This window comes from Prionailurus viverrinus, chromosome B3 (genome assembly GCF_022837055.1).
Source record: "Prionailurus viverrinus isolate Anna chromosome B3, UM_Priviv_1.0, whole genome shotgun sequence".
NCBI lineage: Eukaryota > Metazoa > Chordata > Mammalia > Carnivora > Felidae > Prionailurus > Prionailurus viverrinus.
Window position 1 is genome coordinate 140824152 of NC_062566.1, and position 19962 is coordinate 140844113.

The 19962-nt window shown below is 45.3% G+C and overlaps 1 protein-coding gene across 6 annotated transcripts in view; it reads left to right on the forward strand.

The window, feature by feature from the left end:
• Positions 1-5164: 5164 nt before the first annotated feature.
• The window catches only part of MARK3 (microtubule affinity regulating kinase 3), a 114045-nt gene continuing 99247 nt past the window's right edge, over positions 5165-19962 (forward strand). For 4 of the 6 annotated variants that reach the window (XM_047861096.1, XM_047861098.1, XM_047861097.1 and 1 more), the window contains exon 1: positions 5165-5457. In XM_047861096.1, coding sequence (XP_047717052.1) covers positions 5407-5457 — 51 coding nt within the window. In that variant the 5' untranslated portion in view covers positions 5165-5406. The remainder of the gene's footprint in view (positions 5458-19962) is intronic. The other 2 variants (XM_047861100.1, XM_047861101.1) reach the window with 1 other exon arrangement.

A 19962-nucleotide genomic window follows, 5' to 3' on the forward strand; every position in this document is an offset into this window, starting at 1 on the left:
CTGACCTCCAGCGCTCATCCCGGGGAGAACTGAGAAGTGCAGCCGCCCGGGAAGGGTGAACTCTGCACACATGTGCTGGCTGCTCCCTGCGCATGACCTCTGTGGGTCCCCACAGCAACAGTGAGTGACAGGTACTATTATTCCCATTCGACTAATTAGGAAATTGGCCTTGAGAGACATGAAGTGATTTGCCCAAGGTCACCCAGCATTCAGGGTCATAAGTCAAGGCTCAAACTCCAGAGTCCGCACTTCTCTTCCGCAACTATTGCGTCCACAGACCTTTGCATGCGTTCCAAACAGTGGGCTTTCCTAGCTTAGAGTGGAGTGGCCAAGAGAGAAGGCCTGCTACAGAGACCCACACCATCAGGATCTAGAAGGTCACCCAACAGAATGTCGTATACATATGCATCTGGATCTGGATCCAGAACTACAATCTCCAGCACATCAGAGAATAGAACATTTTTTTTTTTAAGGTTATTTATTTTGAGAGAGAGAGAGAAAGAGACAGTGTGTGCACGAGGGCAGGGCAGAGAGAAAAGGAGAGAGAGAATCCCAAACAGGCTCCACACTGTCAGTGTGGAGCCCGACATGGGGCTCGACACCATGAACTATGAGGTCATGACCTGAGCCAAAAGCAAGAGTCCGATGCTTAACTGAGCTACCCAGGTGCCCCGAGAATAGAACAGTTCAATAGCTTGGGGCCATTAAGTGCAGGGGCAGATGGTCCTTTCTATCTCCATATTCCCCAAAGCCATCCCAATACTGCAGTGCATTATGGGAACTGATAAAAGGGTAGCTATAAGTCATTGATCAAAGTTGAATTTTTGTGTGTTCAGGAAGGAAGGCTGGTATGTCCGTGACCCATCTTAGAAGCAGTCCATCCACAATTATCTTGAAAGGATACAGTACTTGGAAGAGAGAAGGGTGGTCACCATCAGATCTGTGCTGAGTTTCTAACTGGACATTGCTGAGCTAAGCACAAGGGGCTAGAAGGCCCCCCACTTACCCGGAATGAAAGGGATCCATCACTGTTAGACACTTGGAGGGAAAAACATGGTTTGGAGTTTGACCCTGGCTCTCCTCTTGGGGATGACAATGTAGGACAAGTTACAGTTCCTCTCTCTGAACGCTGGTCCCCTCCCCTTGCCACCAACAACATGCGTGTTGACTCCCTCACATGGTGTTGGAGAGTTAGCAGTCTTAAGTGTAGGTGCCTGGTGCCAGGTACACAGCTGGAGCTCAATATATGTACTATGACCTCAGGCAGTAAAAATCAAGGATGCTGAGAGTGGGGGAGAGCTCACTAGAGGCCAATCTTGGAAGGCTCCATGGAAGAGGTGAGATGATAGGGTTGTATAATGATAGGGAGGATCCAGGGGGACCGGGAAGATGTTCCAGGCAGAACAGCGGGAACACAGTCTCAGACATGAGAATTCCTAAGCTGCCTGCTGGCCCCTCCCTGAGGGCAATCATGGCCCCACTGGGGTGAAGAAGGAGACCAGAGTAGTGAATTAAAAGGATAGCAGCGGGCCTATTTCCCAGTGTCCCCAAGCATCTGTGGCCCGCTTGGCCTACACTCGGCCCGGCACCCCCCCGCCCTGCCTCTCAGGTGTCATATGACTATTACACACTTCCTCTCTCTGTGGCTTACTCTCAGCGCTCAGCTCTGTCAGCTCTCTACCCGTCTCTCTCTCACACATGCACACACACTGAGAACAGCTCCTGGCCCCCATCACCCTCCACATTCTGGCAGAAGGATGGTGGCTGAGTGCTGTGTGGTGGCCAGGCCAAAGCAGGCCTTTCTGGCCCTCCAGACTAGACGTGGTGCAGACAGCACTAGGCTTGGGCGGCAGGAAATCTGACCACTGCACGGGACAGAACTGGTTAGGGATGCACTAGTCTGCAAGTAACAGACAAGCCACACTGTCATGGCTTAAACAAATGGGTGCTTATGTTTCTTGCACAAGGCCATTCATCATTGCCCTCAGGGAGGGGCCAGCAGGCAGCTTAGGAATTCTCATGTCTGAGACTGTGTTCCTTCCATTCTCCTGGCTGGAACATCTTCCTGGTCCCTCTGTATCCTCTGTCATTATACAGTTGAGGAGAGCTGTCGCTGGGAGTAAGAACAGGAGTCTGGGGCTTGAGAGAGCTGGGCCCCATTCTGGTTCTCCTGCCAACTAGCTGTGCAGCTGCAGACAAGTCACTTCACCTCTTCGAGGCTCCGTTTTTTTTCCACCCTCCAGCAGCAAGGGTAGAACTAGATTCTTTTTAGCTTCTGACATCTCAGGATGAGCTTCCTTGCTAACATGAAAGTAAGCACCGCCTCTGCACATACACAGCTTGGTATGTTGATTTATGTCTTTTCAGTCTAAGGAGACCAAGACAGAACCTACTTTAATATGGAGATAGGGAACAAGGACAGAAGAAGGCATTCTAAGAATGACTTCCAGATCCAGATCTCAGATCTCCCTCTTCCATTCCTTCCAGATCATAGATCCATTCCATGTATAACAATGCTTTGCTTTTTCTTTTCTTCTTTTCCACTTCTTCCTCTTTTTTTTTTTTTTTTCCATGTCCACATGCATACCTTGCCTCCCATCTCCCCATTTCCAGGTCTTTATAGTACCATGATGTCATTTGACATAAGTGCGATGAAAAGCTCAAAGTGTTTCTTTAATTCCAGCTCTCATGAAAACCAGAGGAATCCTGAGTTAAACAGTGTCAACTTTGCTTCCTGTCTTTTGGCATTCACTAATTTATTATTTAATGTGTGCTGTGGTGAGGTGAGAAAGACATTTAATTGGAAACCTCATCCCCCAGCGACTTCTTTGGCCAATATAGAATGTTCTGAATTGTCCAAACCCTGTCTCTCTGCTCCTACCCGAGGCTGAAACCCTTTTGTGGGTCCTCTGTTTTCATGGCTGATCTAGTTGACATTCAAGATGCTGGATTGAATGTCACGCTACGTCCAAGCTTGGCCTGACTCCTGCCTCCCCTTCCAACCTAAACTCTCGCCTCCCCTTCTCTTGACATTTACCCAATCCCACTACGTTTTTTCCCACCTCTGTGCCCCTGTGCAGGCTGCCCTTCTGCTTGGAATGCCTTTCTACTCATCCTCACTGGCTGACTCTACTCATGGTTTCAGACTACTCATGGTTTCAGTGTAAATAAATGATCTCTTTCCCAGGAAGCTTCCCTCACCCAACCCCCCAAATTGGGCTAAATGCCCTACTGGGGCTCCACAATCTTGTGCTTACCCACATTTCAGTTGCAGTGTATGAAGCACACATTTAACTAATGGGAATTCAATCATGTGTGCTTGTCCAAACAGGGAGAGACAGAATAACATTTTAAACAAGGCTGCCATTGGCCCCAGTGAACACTTGCCTGAGAGGGTAAGATTGAAGCCCCGAATGCATCTTAGTCCTCATATGTTTTTGTGATGGGAGCGTCTGTCCTCTCTGGGTATGACGCTGGTGTTTAAAGACATGTATTTCTCACAGAGCAGGAAATGCCCCAGACATAGCAAGATGGTTCACATGCTGGGGAAGGAAGAAAGGAAGACAGGCAGGCAGGCAGGCAGGAAAGAAGGGAGGAAGGAAATCAGAGGGAGGAAAGTAAGAAAAACAAGGCATACCCACTACAAGAACTTATCTGTTAGGGAAGTTTTAGGACATGGGTTCAAATCCCAGCTCTGCAGCTAACCCATTTGGATACTTTGGTCAAGGCACTGTAATCTGTTTAGGCTTTGGATGGCAAGATGCGTCTGCCTGTCTTTATAGGGTTACCCTGAGGGGCACCTAGCTGGCTCAGTCGGTAGAGCATGAGACTCTTGATCTCCGGGTCATGAGTTCAATCCTCACATTGCGCATAGGGCTTACTTAAAAAAATTATATATATACGCATATATGAATATAATATATATATGCGTATATATATTACCCTGAGGCTTAAATGAGGCAACAAATCCACAAGGTCCCTGAACCAATAAACGCCATCCACCTCAGTGCCAGGGTCTGCGCGGGACCACGGGGCACATGCAGAAGCAAGGGGGCAAGAAAGGCTCCCAGTAGCATTTCCAACGTTCCAGCCTGCAAGCGATGCTGAGCTCGGCCCAAGGCTGGCACCCAGAGATGCTTCCAGCCCTTCGGCACTTACATGCTGGTGTAGAAGAGCCCGGTTATAAAACCCCTACGGGCATTTAGGAACTGGTCCCTGGGGCGGGGGGGGGGGGGGCTTCAAGCCCACCCGTAGGCGCTCTCTTCTTCCGAATGGCATTTAGGTGGGTCCAAGTCCATCCTCCTCCAGACAGCGAGCTCCTCCGGGTGCCGAGCCTAGCCCCCTGCTACCCAGAGCTGGAGGCAGGAAAGGTGGCTGCATCTTCGATCCCGGGGTCGCGGTTGATCAGACAGAAGCCCGGCTCCTCACCGCAGCCCCGGCCCTGTAACTGCTGCCGCGGCTCGATTCTGTGCAGCGCGGTCCCGCGGGCGCGACCTCAACCTCGGCACACAGTAGGCGCTCTATCAACACTGTAAATGCCAACCCAGCAGTCCTGCTCAAGCCACCGCCCAGGACCATGTGCCGTCTCTTTTCGGGGACGCCTGCTGCGCCCGCCGCGACCCACCACCCCTTCCCGTCCCAGAGCGCCGCCTCTTCCACCCCAGACCTGACTGAGTCGCCCCTAGCAACAGCGGCCGGGCCAGCTTCATCGGGCCGCGCTGATTGGCCGAGTTCCGGGAGGCGGCGGTTCCGTCACTTCCGGCATCCGGAGGCAGCAGAGGAAGCCGAGGGGCGGCCATCTTGGGTCCGTGAGGCTCTGAGGTACCGGGAGCGGCGGCGGCCACCGGGTGGAGGCTGAGGCGGCAAGCGAGCCGGAGGGAGCAGAGCAGCCGGGCGCAGGCGCCGCCTCCGCAGCCCCCTCCATGGTCGGCGCCCGCAGCCCGCGGCGGCCTGTCTTGCGGTCCACCTTGTCCACATCCTCCTCCTCCTCCTCCTCCTCCTCCTCTTCGGGGGCAGCCGGCGGCGCTGTGTGGAGGCCCCGGCGTTGAGATCCGCGGTGCGACGGGCGAGGGCGGAGGAGGAGGCGAGGGGGTCCGGGCCCGCGGGGCGCCCTGAGGCGCGGGGACGCCGGCGGGCCGACCGCAGCCCGCCGCCGGCCCGGCCCCGCCACCGCCGCCCGCCGGGCTCCTCGGCGCGGCCGCCGGGGCCGGGGGAGCATGAGCCCCGGGACCCGCCGAGGGACGGCCCGGGCCCGGCCCGGGATCTAGACGGCCGTGGGGGAGGGGAGCCGCCCTCCGCGGCGCCGTTCCGGAACCGCAGGGCGCTCGACGACGAGGTCGCCGGCCCCCCGAGGCCGTGTGCTGTTTTGTTTCACCCTCGCATTGTGCAGAAGTGGAGTGGAGTAAAATGTCCACTAGGACCCCGTTGCCAACGGTGAATGAAAGAGACGCTGAGAACGTAAGTGCCCTGGGCCTCGTCGGGGTTTGCCCGGGCCGGGTCTCCCCCGCTGCCTCCCGGAGCGCGACGGCAGCCCGTGCCGTCGGGGGTCCCCGGCCCGGAGCGCGCCGGACGCGGCGGGCCGGCCGGAGGCCGCGGGGGGCGGCGGGGCGCGACCGTTTCCTGGAGGCGGCGGCCCGGGTCGTGCCTCCGTGTTCTCGCCGAGTCCCGCTCGCCGGCCGGGGTGTTGGGGGGCGGGGGGGCGGGGGGGGGGACCCCGGCCGCCGCCGCGCCCGGTGCTTGTTGTCCGCCCTCGGCCGCGCTTGGTGCTGACTTGGGGCAGGCTCTCCTTGCAGATGGGGCGGGCAAGCTAGCTGTCGAGGGGCTGGCGGGCTGGAAACGTGTTCGTGGTGCCGGTGAGAAGCCAGTGATCGGGTCGAGTGGGCTGTCCTTTTTGCCTGGTTTTGTCAAACTGTCTGGAACTAAGCTTAGTGGCCGGCTCGACACCTGAGTGGCCGCGGGGGCGTGTTCGAGGGCCCCCTGGCAGGGTCAGGAGAGAAGTTTTGGGACAGAGTACCGGCTTCCTTGAGGAGTCGCTGCCCTTCCGGGCGCATCTGTCTGGAAGGGCCGATGAAGCGGTTTTGAAAGGAAGGGGGCTGGCCACGCCGCCCCGGCCGGGGGACGCCCGCTCCGGGCTTGGCTTCTCGCCTGCCCGCCGCCAGCGGGCTTCGACGGCGCCGAGCCCCCGCTCCAGCGCTCACGGCCTGGGATTCTGTACGCGGACCGTTTGGTTGTGTCCGTGGAAACCTTGCAAAGGGCCGGGGGCAGCGACGTGCAGCGGAAAGGCCTTCGGAGAAACGCCGACTCCGTGCGTCCAAGGGCTCTCTGAGCCCGTGCCTCGCGCTCGGTTCAGGGCAGTTCGGGTCCGGGAGGTGCCTTCTGGAAGACGTGGAGCAGGTAGCCGGGGAAGAACGTCCGCGGGCCTTTCATTAGACGTGTTCCGGGGTGGTTCCTGGCAGGAAGACGCCGTCACCGAGGAACGACAGCCTTCTCGCTCTGCCCGTGTCCCTGCCTTCAGCCGTGGCCTGAGACACGGTGGCCCGGCGGTACCGGTGCCTTCGTGTGAGGCTTGCTTGCTGCGTGGCGCTCAGGTGACTTCATCTGCTCACGCCGGGGTTGCTCTAAAGCAGTCCCGGGGTGTGTCAGCGCCCGGCATGTAGTGCTCTTTCCCCTGGTGAGTGGGTGGTGCCGCGGCGCGTGTTCCTTCCCCTGAGACGGGTTAGAAAGTTCCGTGAAGGGTCAGTGGTAGGCAGTCGTAGACCAGGTGAGTCCGTGAGCTCATTTTCTTAGGGCTCTTTTGAAGAACGTGTTCCTGACTTGATCAGTTTCCTGTTCCTGGACCACACTGCAGAGCGGAGTAAGCAAAACAGGCAGTTGGCTAGCTCGGGTCCTTGACTTGCGCTCAAAGCGGCAGAATCTTACACTGACCCAGAGCAGGAGCTCCATGCTTTCTAAATGAACCGAGGCCAAAAACAGTCAGGTTTGTGGTCATGAAGGACTCACCCTAAGTGAGTCTTTACTTTGTTCTCTGGTGAATTTGTTGAATCGTGTCTTAATCTTTCTGTGTGCTGTTAGAAACTACTGACTTTATTCTTTGAAAACAGTGTAAGGTACGGAGCGTGCCTTTATTCTTGTAGAATGTGTTTAAATTTGAATTTTTGACAATGTTGAAATCAGAGGTCTGTAGCGTATCGTGGCATGAATTCACCGTGCCCTGTTCCATTTTTTAACTTGTGTTAGAATCTTCTGGAAGTAGGTGTGTGTCTTTGACAGTGTGGTGCCCTTGTGTCGAGTGTTACGTGTCTGGCATATGTCATGTTATTTGCCTGCCATTCCTGAACTGCCAGTTGAGTGGTGAGGGTACAAGAATGAATGAGAGCTCTCAGTTTCTTGAGCAGCTGTTTTGTTAAAGTCAGGTTTATTGAGATAGAACATTTACTCTTCCTAAGTGTCTTGTTTGATGAGTTGTGACAAATGTATAGTCATGTAACCCTCACCACAGTCAAGATACAGAACATCTTCATTGCCCAGGAAGGTGCTTGCTTACATTGTGGCCCTTTACAGTCAGTCGCCTCTCTCTTTCTACAGCCTTTGGCATCCACTGATCTGTTATCTGTCCCTATAGTTTTATGTTTCCTAGAATGTCATATAAATGGAATCTTTATTAATGTTTGTGTGTGTGTATCAGTAGTTCATTTCTTTTTATCGCTGAGTGGTGGGTAATTCATTGTTTGGAGGTACAAAAGTTTCTTTGTTTTTTTGTAAGTTATTATATTAATTCCAGTATAGTTAACATACAGTGTTATATCAGCTTCAGGTGTGTAGTATAGGGATTCAACACTTCCATACATCACCCAATTAATGTACAACAATTTCTAAGCCATTCACCATTGATGGGCATTTTGGCTACTATGACTAGAACAACTTTGTCTTTTTTGTGAAAAGACTTTCCATTTTGCTTATCTTGGGAATCAATTTTAAATAATTGTATATGGCCGTGATGGGAATGTTGCTTATAGATAGAGGAATAATAAAAGGCAGATTATTTGCAACAAGAATATTGTCTTCATCCTAGTCCACTACTCTGTTTTCGTTTGTTTGATTTATAAATGTGAGTACCCACCTTTAGCTGATGGGTATATAAAAGATAATACTGTTTTCAAATAATTTTAAAACTCATAAGGACTAATCAAATAATCTGACCTAATGAGGATGCTCAGAGAGGTGACAGGAGCTGCTGTGACAACACTATTTAGTAGCAGAGCCACCACTAGGCTCCACATCTCCAGTTCAGTTCCCTCTGCTTTTTTGGGTACCAAGCTGTTCCTCAAAAGCTTATGTACTAATTACTCAACCAGAGAGATATAGATGTACCATTACACAGAGTATAATTAAAATAAGACTTAAATGTATTGTTACGGAAGATTTCAAACAAACAAGTAGGGAGAATTTAGTTTGTATTAGTGGTTCTCAACCAGGAACAGTTTTGCTGCCCTGTGGACATTTGATGATGTCTGGAGACATTTTTTGGTTGTCACAACAGAAGAGAGTTTACTGACCAGGAATGCTGCTAAACATTTTACAATATACAGGGCAGCACCCCTTCCTCCCCCCAACAACAACAAAACATCTGGCAAAAAATGGCAATAGGGTCAGGGTTGAGAAACCCTTGTATATAGTTAGCCCCCCACATACTCAGTGGCCGTCTTATTTCATTTGGTGTCTCCCCAAGAAGCAAATTCAGTACCTCATATCATTTCATCTCTAAAGCTTTTAGAAGAGATAAAGCTTTAGTTTTATAAAGATTGTAATCCTAGTCCCTTTATCATAATTTCTTAACATCAGATATCCAGTCAGTCTTCAATTTCCTCAGTTGTCTACTTTTTTTTTTTTTTTTTAATTTTTTTTTTCAACGTTTATTTATTTTTGGGACAGAGAGAGACAGAGCATGAACGGGGGAGGGGCAGAGAGAGAGGGAGACACAGAATCGGAAACAGGCTCCAGGCTCCGAGCCATCAGCCCAGAGCCCGACGCGGGGCTCGAACTCACGGACCGCGAGATCGTGACCTGGCTGAAGTCGGACGCTCAACCGACTGCGCCACCCAGGCGCCCCAGTTGTCTACTTTTTTAACACTTTGTTCAAATTGGACTCCATCCAGGGTCCATATATTACAGTGAGCTAATATGTGACATAAGATGCATTTTGAAGGCAACAAAAAAAAATTTATGTTTTGGTTTTTGTTCTGCAGTGTCATGACTTATATGGAGCCATGGGCAAATCCTGTTTGGACACTGGTAAAATCAGAAATGTATTTTTTCACTTAAATTTTAAAGCATATGACACGTTGTAAGCCTGAGCCGTTTGTCAAAGTACCAGAGGCCCCAGGGCTCTGTCAGTTAACAGCTCCTGGTGTGTGTGCAGCCTGTATTTACTTATTATTAGTTAATGGAGACAAGCCATCAGAATTTCTGATCTCTGTGAAATAGATAAACTGATGGTGTTCTTGTCTAGCCAGGTATAGGTTATAGGAGACTGTCATTAACCTGTTCAAGTTTAAGTGCCTACTTTGTGTAGGACACTGCTAGCTTCCATAGAAGTTATATCTAGGAACCATGTTGTACCTGTACCTGCTCTTTAGGACTTCCCAGTCCCTGCAGAACAAAGCATCCTGAGCTCGGTGAGCTAGTCTAATAAACTCTCAAACTGGAGTAAACGCCAGTATCACCTGGAGGGCTTGTTAGAGCTCTGATTGCTGGGCCCCTCCCCAGACCTTGATTCTAGTTTGCATTTCTAACAAGTTCCCAGAACTTGTGGTCCAGAAACCACATTTTAATTACTGCATTAGTATTTATTGAAAGCTTGTCAACTAAACTATGTCCCTTTAGGTTGTATTGTGACTATAGAAGAGAGATTTCCAATGGATTAAATAAAATTTTCAAGCTCCGTGAGTTTTTAAAGTTGGTTCTTTGTAAGAAAGTATGGTTATGGAGTATAAAAATAGTTACTATTTGTTGATCACTTACTGTACTTTAAATGACATTTCTTTTAAAGTATATACTGTGCCTTTATTTAATCTGCCTTTTAACTTTCAAGCACAACTATCTGTTGAATAAAGCCTGTTTGGGCCTTTAAAAAAAAGTTAATCTCTGAAGAATTAATATTTTTTTATGGTGTCAAAATGTTTTGAGAAAAAAATCTTACAGACTTCAATTTGAAGGTCATTTTTGTTTCTTCTATGTGTAAATTAGGTGAACTTGGAAATTTGCAATGAGTACAGGTTACTTTATGTAGTGCATGGTTATTTACATTGTAATTACCCATGAGAGACTTATACACAACTCAGTGTAAATTTGTGGTACCTGTTGTCTTTTTTTTTTTTTTTTTAACATTTATTTATTTTTGAGACACAGAGAGACAGAGCATGAACGGGGGAGGGTCAGAGAGAGAGGGAGACACAGAATCTGAAACAGGCTCCAGGCTCTGAGCTGTCAGCCCAGAGCCCGACGCGGGGCTTGAACTCACAGACCATGAGATCATGACCTGAGCTGAAGTTGGCCGCTTAACCGACTGAGCCACCCAGGTGCCCCTGGTACCTGTTCTCTTAAAAAAAATTTTTTTTTGGTTTATTTAGTTTTGAGAGAGAGAGAGAGAGGAAGGGGCAGAGAGAGAGGGAGAGAGAGAATCCCAAGAAGGCACTGCACTGTCAGCATTAAGCCCACAGCAGGGCTTGATCCCACAAACCATGAGATCATGACCTGAGCTGAAATTGAGAGTTCGAGGCTTAATTGACTGAGCTACCCAGGCGCCTTGGTATCTGTTACCTTTAGTTTTGGAGGATTGTTCTGGATTCTGAGATCCAAGATCTAAGACAAATTTTGTCCCTGGAATTTTTTCCCAACCAGGAAGTGAGAGTCAGGGAATGCAGCCCTTTCTGATCACCACTAGGAGGAGTAAAGCGGAAAACCCTTGTCTCACCTCCATCTTATTTTATTTTTATATATTTTTAAGTATTTTAGTACTTTTTTTTTTTTTTTTTTTTTTAAGTAAACTCATCCCCAGCATAGGACTCGAACTCATGATGCTGGGATCAAGAGTCACATGCTCTACCGACTGAACCAGCCAGGTACCCCATCTCACCTCCATTTTAAACTTTCAAATTAAATCTGAAGGAGAGAACAGATGTCTTCCCTGGAAATCTCCCAGCTTTAATGTTGTCTTACAAAAGAATTTAAAGAATGTGCTTGGAATTTGTCTGCAAGTAGTAATAAGGAGTTTATGCTGACCCATATGCACCTGCCTGCACAGTAATTGGGAGGGCGGAAGTTGGCACTGGAAGAAAGCATTTTTTTCTTCAAGGAACAGTTCTTTAGCACTGCATACTAGCCACCTGAGCTGCTCATCTGTGGCTAGTCTTATATAATCTTATGTAGACTAGATAAGGCATTGTTTAAGTGGGTTACAAAGGGGTCTTGGTGTTAAACAGCAGGAGGTGTTTTGTTTGTTGCTAATAGGCAGTTGCATTTGAGTGGATGTTCAATATTGGGGGGTTTGTAGTATGGACATTTTACATGAAGATGTGTATTTGGGTAGAATTTAATATAAAATTTGAATAAACTGAGCCCAAAGGTTTTTATTTCTGACTTTTATATATAACTTCATTCTTTATGCAGTAAGCACCTTTATGACTTCATTGACTACAAGAGCAGATTCTAGCAGGGAGTTCTAGAGAGGAGTCGACCCAGAACCATTCCCTAACTCAGCTTTCTGCTCTGAGAATTGCCATTCTTTATCCAGTAGAATAATTTAAACCAGGGCAGTCACCTTTTGTTGTCGAAGGCATTTGAGGTGTTTTTGATGGCATTCTGTTCACATACTGTCTCCACCTCTTTCCTTGTCTTCTCTCAATTGCTAGCCTTTACCTATTCCTAGGCCCTCCTTGGTATCCATAGGCGTGTATTAGCTCTATTAGTGGAATGGAATAAAAGAGCTTGTTTTCTTCTCTTAAAAGAACGTTGCCATCTAGACGTTAAAGATGTTTAATGATAAAGAACCTTCTATGTACCATGGTAGTGTATTCCAGTTTTTGTTTGGGGGTTCTTTTTTTTTTTTTTTTTTTCTTTTCATTTCTGTTACTTAGTTCAGGTTGTTAACATTTGTTTCCTGCTTATTGTATAGTGGTTCTTCATATTATTGCTGTGGAACAAATCACTCCATAACTTAGTAATGTAGAACAGCAGCCATTTTATTATGCTCACAGATTGTGTTTGAGGAATTCAGACAGGGATGACTTATCTCTGTTCTTCTATATCTGGGACTTCAGTTTGGAGGATCTCGAAAGGCTAGTGGGATTTGAGCAGCTGGGCTGGAAGATCCACATCCTAGATAGTTTCTTCACTTATGTATCTGGCACCTTGGCAGATGTGGTTAGAGGGCTAGGCTCAGCTGGGACTCTTGGCCAGAGGGTCTACAAAGGGCTTTTCCAGTGTGGAGGCCTCAGTGCGAACAGACTTCCGAGGTTGCTCCGTGTTTCAGAAGAGATAGAAGCTCCCTGCCTTTTATGACCTAGCCTCAGAAGTCACACTGTGTCATTTGCTCTTGGTTAAATCTATCACAACACAAGGGACACGGACCTTACTTTGTAATGGGAAGTGTGTCAACAATGTCAACGTCATGTTTTCAAAACAACTTAATAGTAACTCTTTGGGTTTATAATCTGGCCTAGCATTTTATTGTGTGACCTTGGACAAGTTAGTTAACTTTTTTGTGCCCCAGTTACCTCATCTGTAAAATGGCATTGGTAATAGTGACGACCTCATAGGGCTGTTACAACGATAAGGCTTTCCATGTGCCGGCTTTCCTTTCTTCTTGGTCCTCACCTTCTGCCTCTCCTCACCCACTCTGCCCATAGACCTAAGAGTCTTCTTGCTGTTCTGTGAACACACAAGCTACACTCCAACCTCAGGGCCTTGACGTTGCATTTCTCTTTGAACACCTTTCTTCCAGATATTCTTATGGCTAACTTTCTCACCTCCTCTTTTCAGATATCACCTCAGTGGCTTAATCACCTGTGACTCTCCCAGTCTCCCTAACCCTGGTCTAGTTTTTCTTTTCTCCATTGCAGTTATTACTGTCTTACGTATCATATTTACACATTGCTTATGTTTATTGTGTTTTGTCAGTTTCTTCTGGTATACTGAAAGCTCCACAAGAACAGAAATAATTTGTTTTGCTTACTGATACAACAAATACCTAGAACATGCTTGTCATCTGTTATAGGGGTTCAATAAAATATTGGTTGAATTAGTGGTTAAATGAGACAATATGGGTAAAGCATTTAAAACAGTGCCTGTTACTTACAGTAAGTAACAGATAAATGTTAGCTGTCGTTAATGTTGATGGTCTTTTTACTGGTCTTCTCATCTCTATCCCTGTATCCTTAGCTTCTCCCCTCTGTAGTTATTCCAGCAAGATCATCTCCTTTCTCCTTTTTTTAAAACCTCAGACTGCTTTCTTAAAGGGAGAACTGATGGATAGTGTCTGGGCTTGGAAGGGAGAGAGAAAGATGGGAGCCTAAGACCAGTTGAAGGAGTACATCTGAAGACATGTCTGAGGTAGAGTGGACAAGATGCGGAGCAAAAAAGAAGGAACAACAACAACAAAACATACAAGAAGTTGGGATTTGGAGTTATGTTAATTACATACTTGTAATTAAAACTCACTTTCAGAGGCGCCTGGGTGGCTCAGTCAGTTGAACGTCCAACTTCAGCTCAGGTCATGATCTCACGGTTTGTGGGTTCGAGCCCCATGTTAGGCTCTGTGCTGACAGCTCAGAGCCTGGAGTTGCTTTGGATTATGTGTCTCCCCCTCTCTGCCCTCCCCTGCTCGCTTGCTCACTTGCGCGCGCGCGCGCGCTCTCTCTCTCTCTCTCTCAAAAATAAACGTTGAAAAAAAAATGTAAAACTAGCTTTCAAATACAAGTAACTTAATCATGACCAATTCACTGATCTATGCCTCATCTTTTAAAAATTTAATTTATTTCACTGTTTTTTTAAGTTTTAGATGTAATTGACATAACCTCCATATTGGTTTATTAGTTTCAGATGTGCTACATGATTCACTATTTGTATTGATTGTGTAAAGATCACCACAATAAGTATAATAATTAATATTCATTACCATACATACTTCGTTTTTTTTTCTTGTGATGAGAATTTTATGATGGGTTTGTGGGTTTGAGCCCCGCGTTGGGCTCTGTGCTGATGGCTTGGAGCCTGGAGCCTGCTTCAGATTCTGTGTCTCCCTCTCTCTCTGCCCCTAACCCAATCGCATTCTGTCTCTGTCTCTCTCAAAAATAAACAAACATTAAAAAAAAATTTTTTTTTTAAACTTTTGGAGGTTTATTCTTGATCCACCTTTCTAGCTTTGTTGTTTCCAACTGCTCATCTGTATAACCTTAATACTCTAGCCAGACAGTTCTGCTTAGCTATTTGTTTACCCAGTGATTTCACACCTGCTAGTTGCCAGGTCCTGTATTCTGAGAATACAGAGATGAGACTATTCTTGCCCACAAGGAACTCATAGTCAAGTACTTTGGTGTAGGCATTAATTAAGCTAAGGGTTGGGGATGGAGAGCAGAGCAAGGCAGAAAGGACAGCCTAGTCAGGAGCATAAGGATAAATTGTCAGCCATCATGATGTCAAGGAAATGAAGTGTCGTTCCCCCCCCCCCCCCCACCAGTGTTAGTGTCCCATGAAATGAGAGAGTTGTGAGAGATGAAAGTGGTTTGACATGCAGGTTGGGGTGCGGGGGGGGGGCAGGGGAGGGGATCATTTCCCCACCCCCCACGTTTTCCTAGGTTTCCTTGTACTAGTGCCTGGCTTGAAATAACCTTTGTCTTTCATTAGAACTCTACTACTTATCCTTTAAAGATTATCCCTTCATAAGATACCTTTTTTCTTTCATCTCACTCAAATGTGATCACCTCCTGAGTGCTTAGTACTACATTATCCCACACAGTAGCTATTAGCCACATGTGGCTGCTGACCACTTGAAATGTGGCTCTGTAAGGATGAAATATATACAGATTTTAAAGACAGTGTGAAAAAAAGAATATGCAGTCTTAATCTTTTTATATTATGTGTTGAAATATTTGAGAATATATTGGGTTAAATAAAATCTTAAAATTAATTTAACCTGTTGATACGTTTTTTAGTGTTTCTACTAGAAAATTGAAAAATAACATAGACGGATGGCACTTAGAGTACCTACTCTCTGATTTTCTCAGTGGGGCAGGGATTGCCTTCTGTTTTAGTTATTATTCCACATGTTAGCTCTTCAGGTAGGTTAGGAGTACCTTGAAGGTTTGGCACCATCCTTTATTTCATCACTCTGTAGTGCCTGGCACTTAATAGTTGCTTAGCTTATAGTTAACTGGTCAAAAGCTACTGAGTGAAATTTTTCTTTAGCCACAATTTATTTGTGCCTGTAGTCCTTTTGGGGATTAGACGAGTAAATGATTTTTCAGTCTGTTATGATTAGTTTATCTGTTACAGCAATATTATTTTATTAAAAATGAAACCAGTTTCACTGAATTTGTGGATATGAGCAGTAATAGTTTCCCATTTCTGTTGTTCATATTCTTAGAAGCCTTTTTTGTAAACTCAGCTGCAAAAAGTCACATTATCTTTTTTTTTTTTAATGTTTATTTTTAAGAGAGACAGAAAGTGAGTGGGGGAGGGGCAAAGAGAGAGGAAGACACAGAATTCCAAGCAGGCTCAGGCTCTGAGCTGTCAGCACAGAGCCTGCCTCAGGGCTTGAACTCCTGCACCACAAGATCATGACCTGAGCCGAAGTCAGACGCTTAACCAACTGAGCCACCCAGGTGCCACCACGTTATCTTTATAGGTCAGTGTGAAGCCCTTGTCTTATTTATTCTTGTTAATCCCCATAGTTCATTCCCCATAGTTTGTTTAATATGCTGTAATGTGTGTACATGTATGTGCTCTTACAAAGTATACATTTGGCACCTCGTGTAAATACTGTATGTATCTCATCTATGAGTCTAATCTGTTTTCTGACCACTGCTTAGCAGTCTGTGGGATGGTGATCTATCTACCATACTCAACCTGTCTGCTCCTCAGGGTTAGACATTCCACTTCCTGCAGCCACAAAATACTACCATGAATATCTTTATCCATGTCCATTATGGAGCCGTGTAAGACTTTCTTGGGGTAGCTAGGAGTGGACTTGCTCTGTCACAGGAAATACAGATAGGGCCAGAACTTGTCCTTCTGGGTGGCTAAATCAATCCACACTCCTGCCAGTCGTGCATAGTATCCCTGGTTCCTGCCAACATTTAGCATTATCCAGCTTTAATTTTTTACCAGCCTGTTGGGTGTAATGTGATATCTCATTGTAAACTTGTATTTCTCTTTGATTTTTATTAGGTCTATATATACTTTGGCTTTTGGGGTGTTCTGTAATTGCTGTTTTTCCTTTGTCCATTTTTCTTTTGTGTTGTCTTTTCCTTGTTGATTCTTAGGTATTCTTGGTTTTCTAGATGTTAATCTGATGTAGGTTGTGGACATTGCACATATCTTCTGTCATCTTTCTATAATGCCCTTCGTTGAACAAATTGTTGATTTTGGTGTAACCAACATAAATTTTGCCTTGTGTTTGTGCTTTTGAAGTTTTACTTAAATACCTGGATCACAAGGATATTCTCTTATATTTCATTTGTTAACCTTGTATCATTTTACTTTTCACATGTAGGTTTTTATTTTTATTTTTTTAATTTTTTTTTTTAACGTTTATTTATTTTTGGGACACAGAGAAACAGAGCATGAATGGGGGAGGGGCAGAGAGAGGGAGACACAGAATTGGAAACAGGCTCCAGGCTCTGAGCCATCAGCCCAGAGCCTGACGAGGGGCTCGAACTCACGGACCGCGAGATCGTGACCTGGCTGAAGCCGGACGCTTAACCGACTGCGCCACCCAGGCGCCCCACATGTAGGTTTTTAATCCCTGGAGACATAGCCTTTCTCTGGTAGGGATCTAGTTTTGTACACCCCCCCCCCCCACCCCCCCGGCTGATAAGGTGAACCAGTTTTCCCACTGCTGTCTACTCTGCAATCTATCCTTTCCCCTCTGGTTTATAGGGCCCCTTTCATTGTATCTTAAGGTTCCCATGTACTCATGTCATTTAGTTTTATATTCTGGTGCACAGGTCTGTTTTTCCGTTGTGCCCATACCCCTTAGGTTTTTCTGTTCTCTTTAATTACTATGGCTTCACAGTCAGTGTTAATCTTCTTAATCTGTGTATCTATGTGTACATCTTATCTGTTGAACTTTTTATTTGGAAATAATTTAAGACTTAAATAAAAATTGCCAAAGTGGTACAGAGTTCATGTATGCCTTTCACTCAGATTCCCCTAATGTTAACACCTTTATAACCATAGCTCAGTTATGAAAGCCAGAAAATTGATATTGGTCTGATACTGTTGATGATGATGATGATGATGATGATGACGATGACGACGACGACGATGACGACGACGACAGAACTTGTCGACGACGACAGAACTTGAATTTTCACCAGTTTTTCTCCAGGGTTCTTTTTTTCTTCTAGGATCTAATCAAAGATCCCACATTGCGTTTAGTTATTGTGTCTCAGTCTTCTCCAATTTGTAATGGTTCCTCTGTCTTTGTCTTTTATGCCCTTGACAGTTTTGATGAGTACTGGTCAGTTATTTTGTGGAATATATCTCCGTTTAAGTTTGTCAGATGTTTTTTCACAATTAATTAAGGTTATATATTTTTGGTAAGAATACCACACAAAAGATGTGTCTCTCTTAGTGTATGCTATTAAAAGGGTACATGAGGGGCGCCTGGGTGGCTCAGTCGGTTGAGCATCCGACTTCAGCTAAGGTCATGATCTCACGGTCCGTGAGTTCGAGCCCCGCGTCGGGCTCTGTGCTGACAGCTCAGAGCCTGGAGCCTGTTTCCGATTCTGTGTCTCCCTCTCTCTCTGACCCTCCCCCGTTCATGCTCTGTCTCTCCCTGTCTCAAAAATAAATAAACATTAAAAAAAAAAATTAAAAAAAAAGAGGGTACATTATATAGATATGTTTTGTTATGCTTGTGTTAACTAACTTAGATCGCTTTTTGTTTCTGAGCCTTTTTCTTTTTTTTTTTAACTCTTTTTTTGAGGCTGACCTGGCAATTATTCATCCATGTAAACGTCAGAGTAAGATTAAAATTACTAGAAAATTAAAAAAATTTTTTTACTTGGGGCACCTGGGTGGCTCAGTCGGTTGAGCGACTGTCCGACTTTGGCTTAGGTCATGATCTCATGGTTTGTGGTTTCGAGCCCCGAGTCCAGCTTTGTGCTGACAGCAGAGCCTCCTTTGGATTCTCTGTTTCCCTCTCTCTCTGCCCCTCCTCTGCTTACCCTCTTTCTCTCTCTCTCTCTCTCTCTCTCTCAAAAGAAATAAACATTAAAAAAAAATGCTCAAGAACTACTGATTGGAAATTTTAATTGAAATTGCCTTGAACTTGTAGGTTAATTTGGGTAGAATTTATAGTATCTATCCATGAACATGGAATTTCCATTTGTTTGAGTATCTTTTAGGTCTTTCATTAAAAATTTAAAGCTTTCTCCAAAGAGCTTCTACATATTCTTTTTGATTAAGTTAGTTTCTACCTGCTTTATAGTTTTTATTGATATGGTTATTTTTTTGTTAAATTTTGTGGCAGGTTACTGCCAGTGCAGAGAAATGTGATAGGTTGATCTTGTATCTTGCCAAACTCTCATGAGTTCCAGTGGTATTTCTGATTCTGTTGGTTTGTAGTTAGATCATATCATCTACAAACAGTTACAGTTTTATCTCTTTCCTTCTGATTCTCATATCTTACTTTTTTCTTTCCTTCAAGTATTGGCCATAACCTTTAGTATTATGTTAAATAATGGTAGTGATAATAGACAACTTTGTCTTGTTTCTGATTTTCAAGAAATGATTCTGAAGTTTCTCCATTAGTGTAATATTTGCTGAAGGTTTTGGTCCATGATTTTTATCAAAGTAAAGAAGTTCTGTTCTGTTTCTTGTTTGCTAAGAGTTTTTTAAATCACAAATTGTTCAATCTTATGAAATATTTTTTTTTGCAGTGAATGTAATAATCGCCCTGCTGCTTTCAAAAGTGAAATTTGATTTTATGAATATCTCTAAAAGTACAAAATACGTGGGGGACAGCCCTTTATTGTCACAATTTAGCTTTGTAGATTTTTTTACATTTGAAAAACCTGCCCTTGTGTTAAGGAGGTGGTTTGTTATTTTAAGGATTAGAAAGGATGCGTGGGCGGGCACGTCTTGTGTTTTACAAAAGGGACCAAGGTTTATTTAGGAAGAGTTGAAACATGATGTAAAGTTGTTTTTTTTTTTAACTTTTAAACCTGATCCCATCCCCCCCCCCCCCCCGCCCCACCCCAGCTGTATTGAGAAGTAATTGACATACATCACTGTATAAGTTTAAGGTATTGGTTTATGTCCATTGAGAAATGAGTACCACAATATGTTCAGCTAACATCCATCTTCTCTATAGATAACAATAAGAAGAAAAGAAAGAAGAAATTAATAAAGGAAAAAAATTTCTCATTGTGGTAAGAATTCTTAGGATTTACACTTTTTTTTTTTTTACGACTTTCCTATATATTATATAGCAGTGTTAGCAGTAGTAACCATGATTTACGTTACATCCCTAGTACTTACTTACCTTATAACTGCAAGGTTGTCCCTTTTGACCATCTTCCCTCAGATCCCCCTTCCCTACTCATTTCTTCTGGTAACCATAATTCTGATCTCTTTTTCTATGAGTTTGGGTTTGTTTTCTTGTTTTTGTTTTGCTTTTGGATTCCACATGTAAGTGAGATCGTACAGGATTTGTCTTTCTCTGATTTATTTCACTTAGTA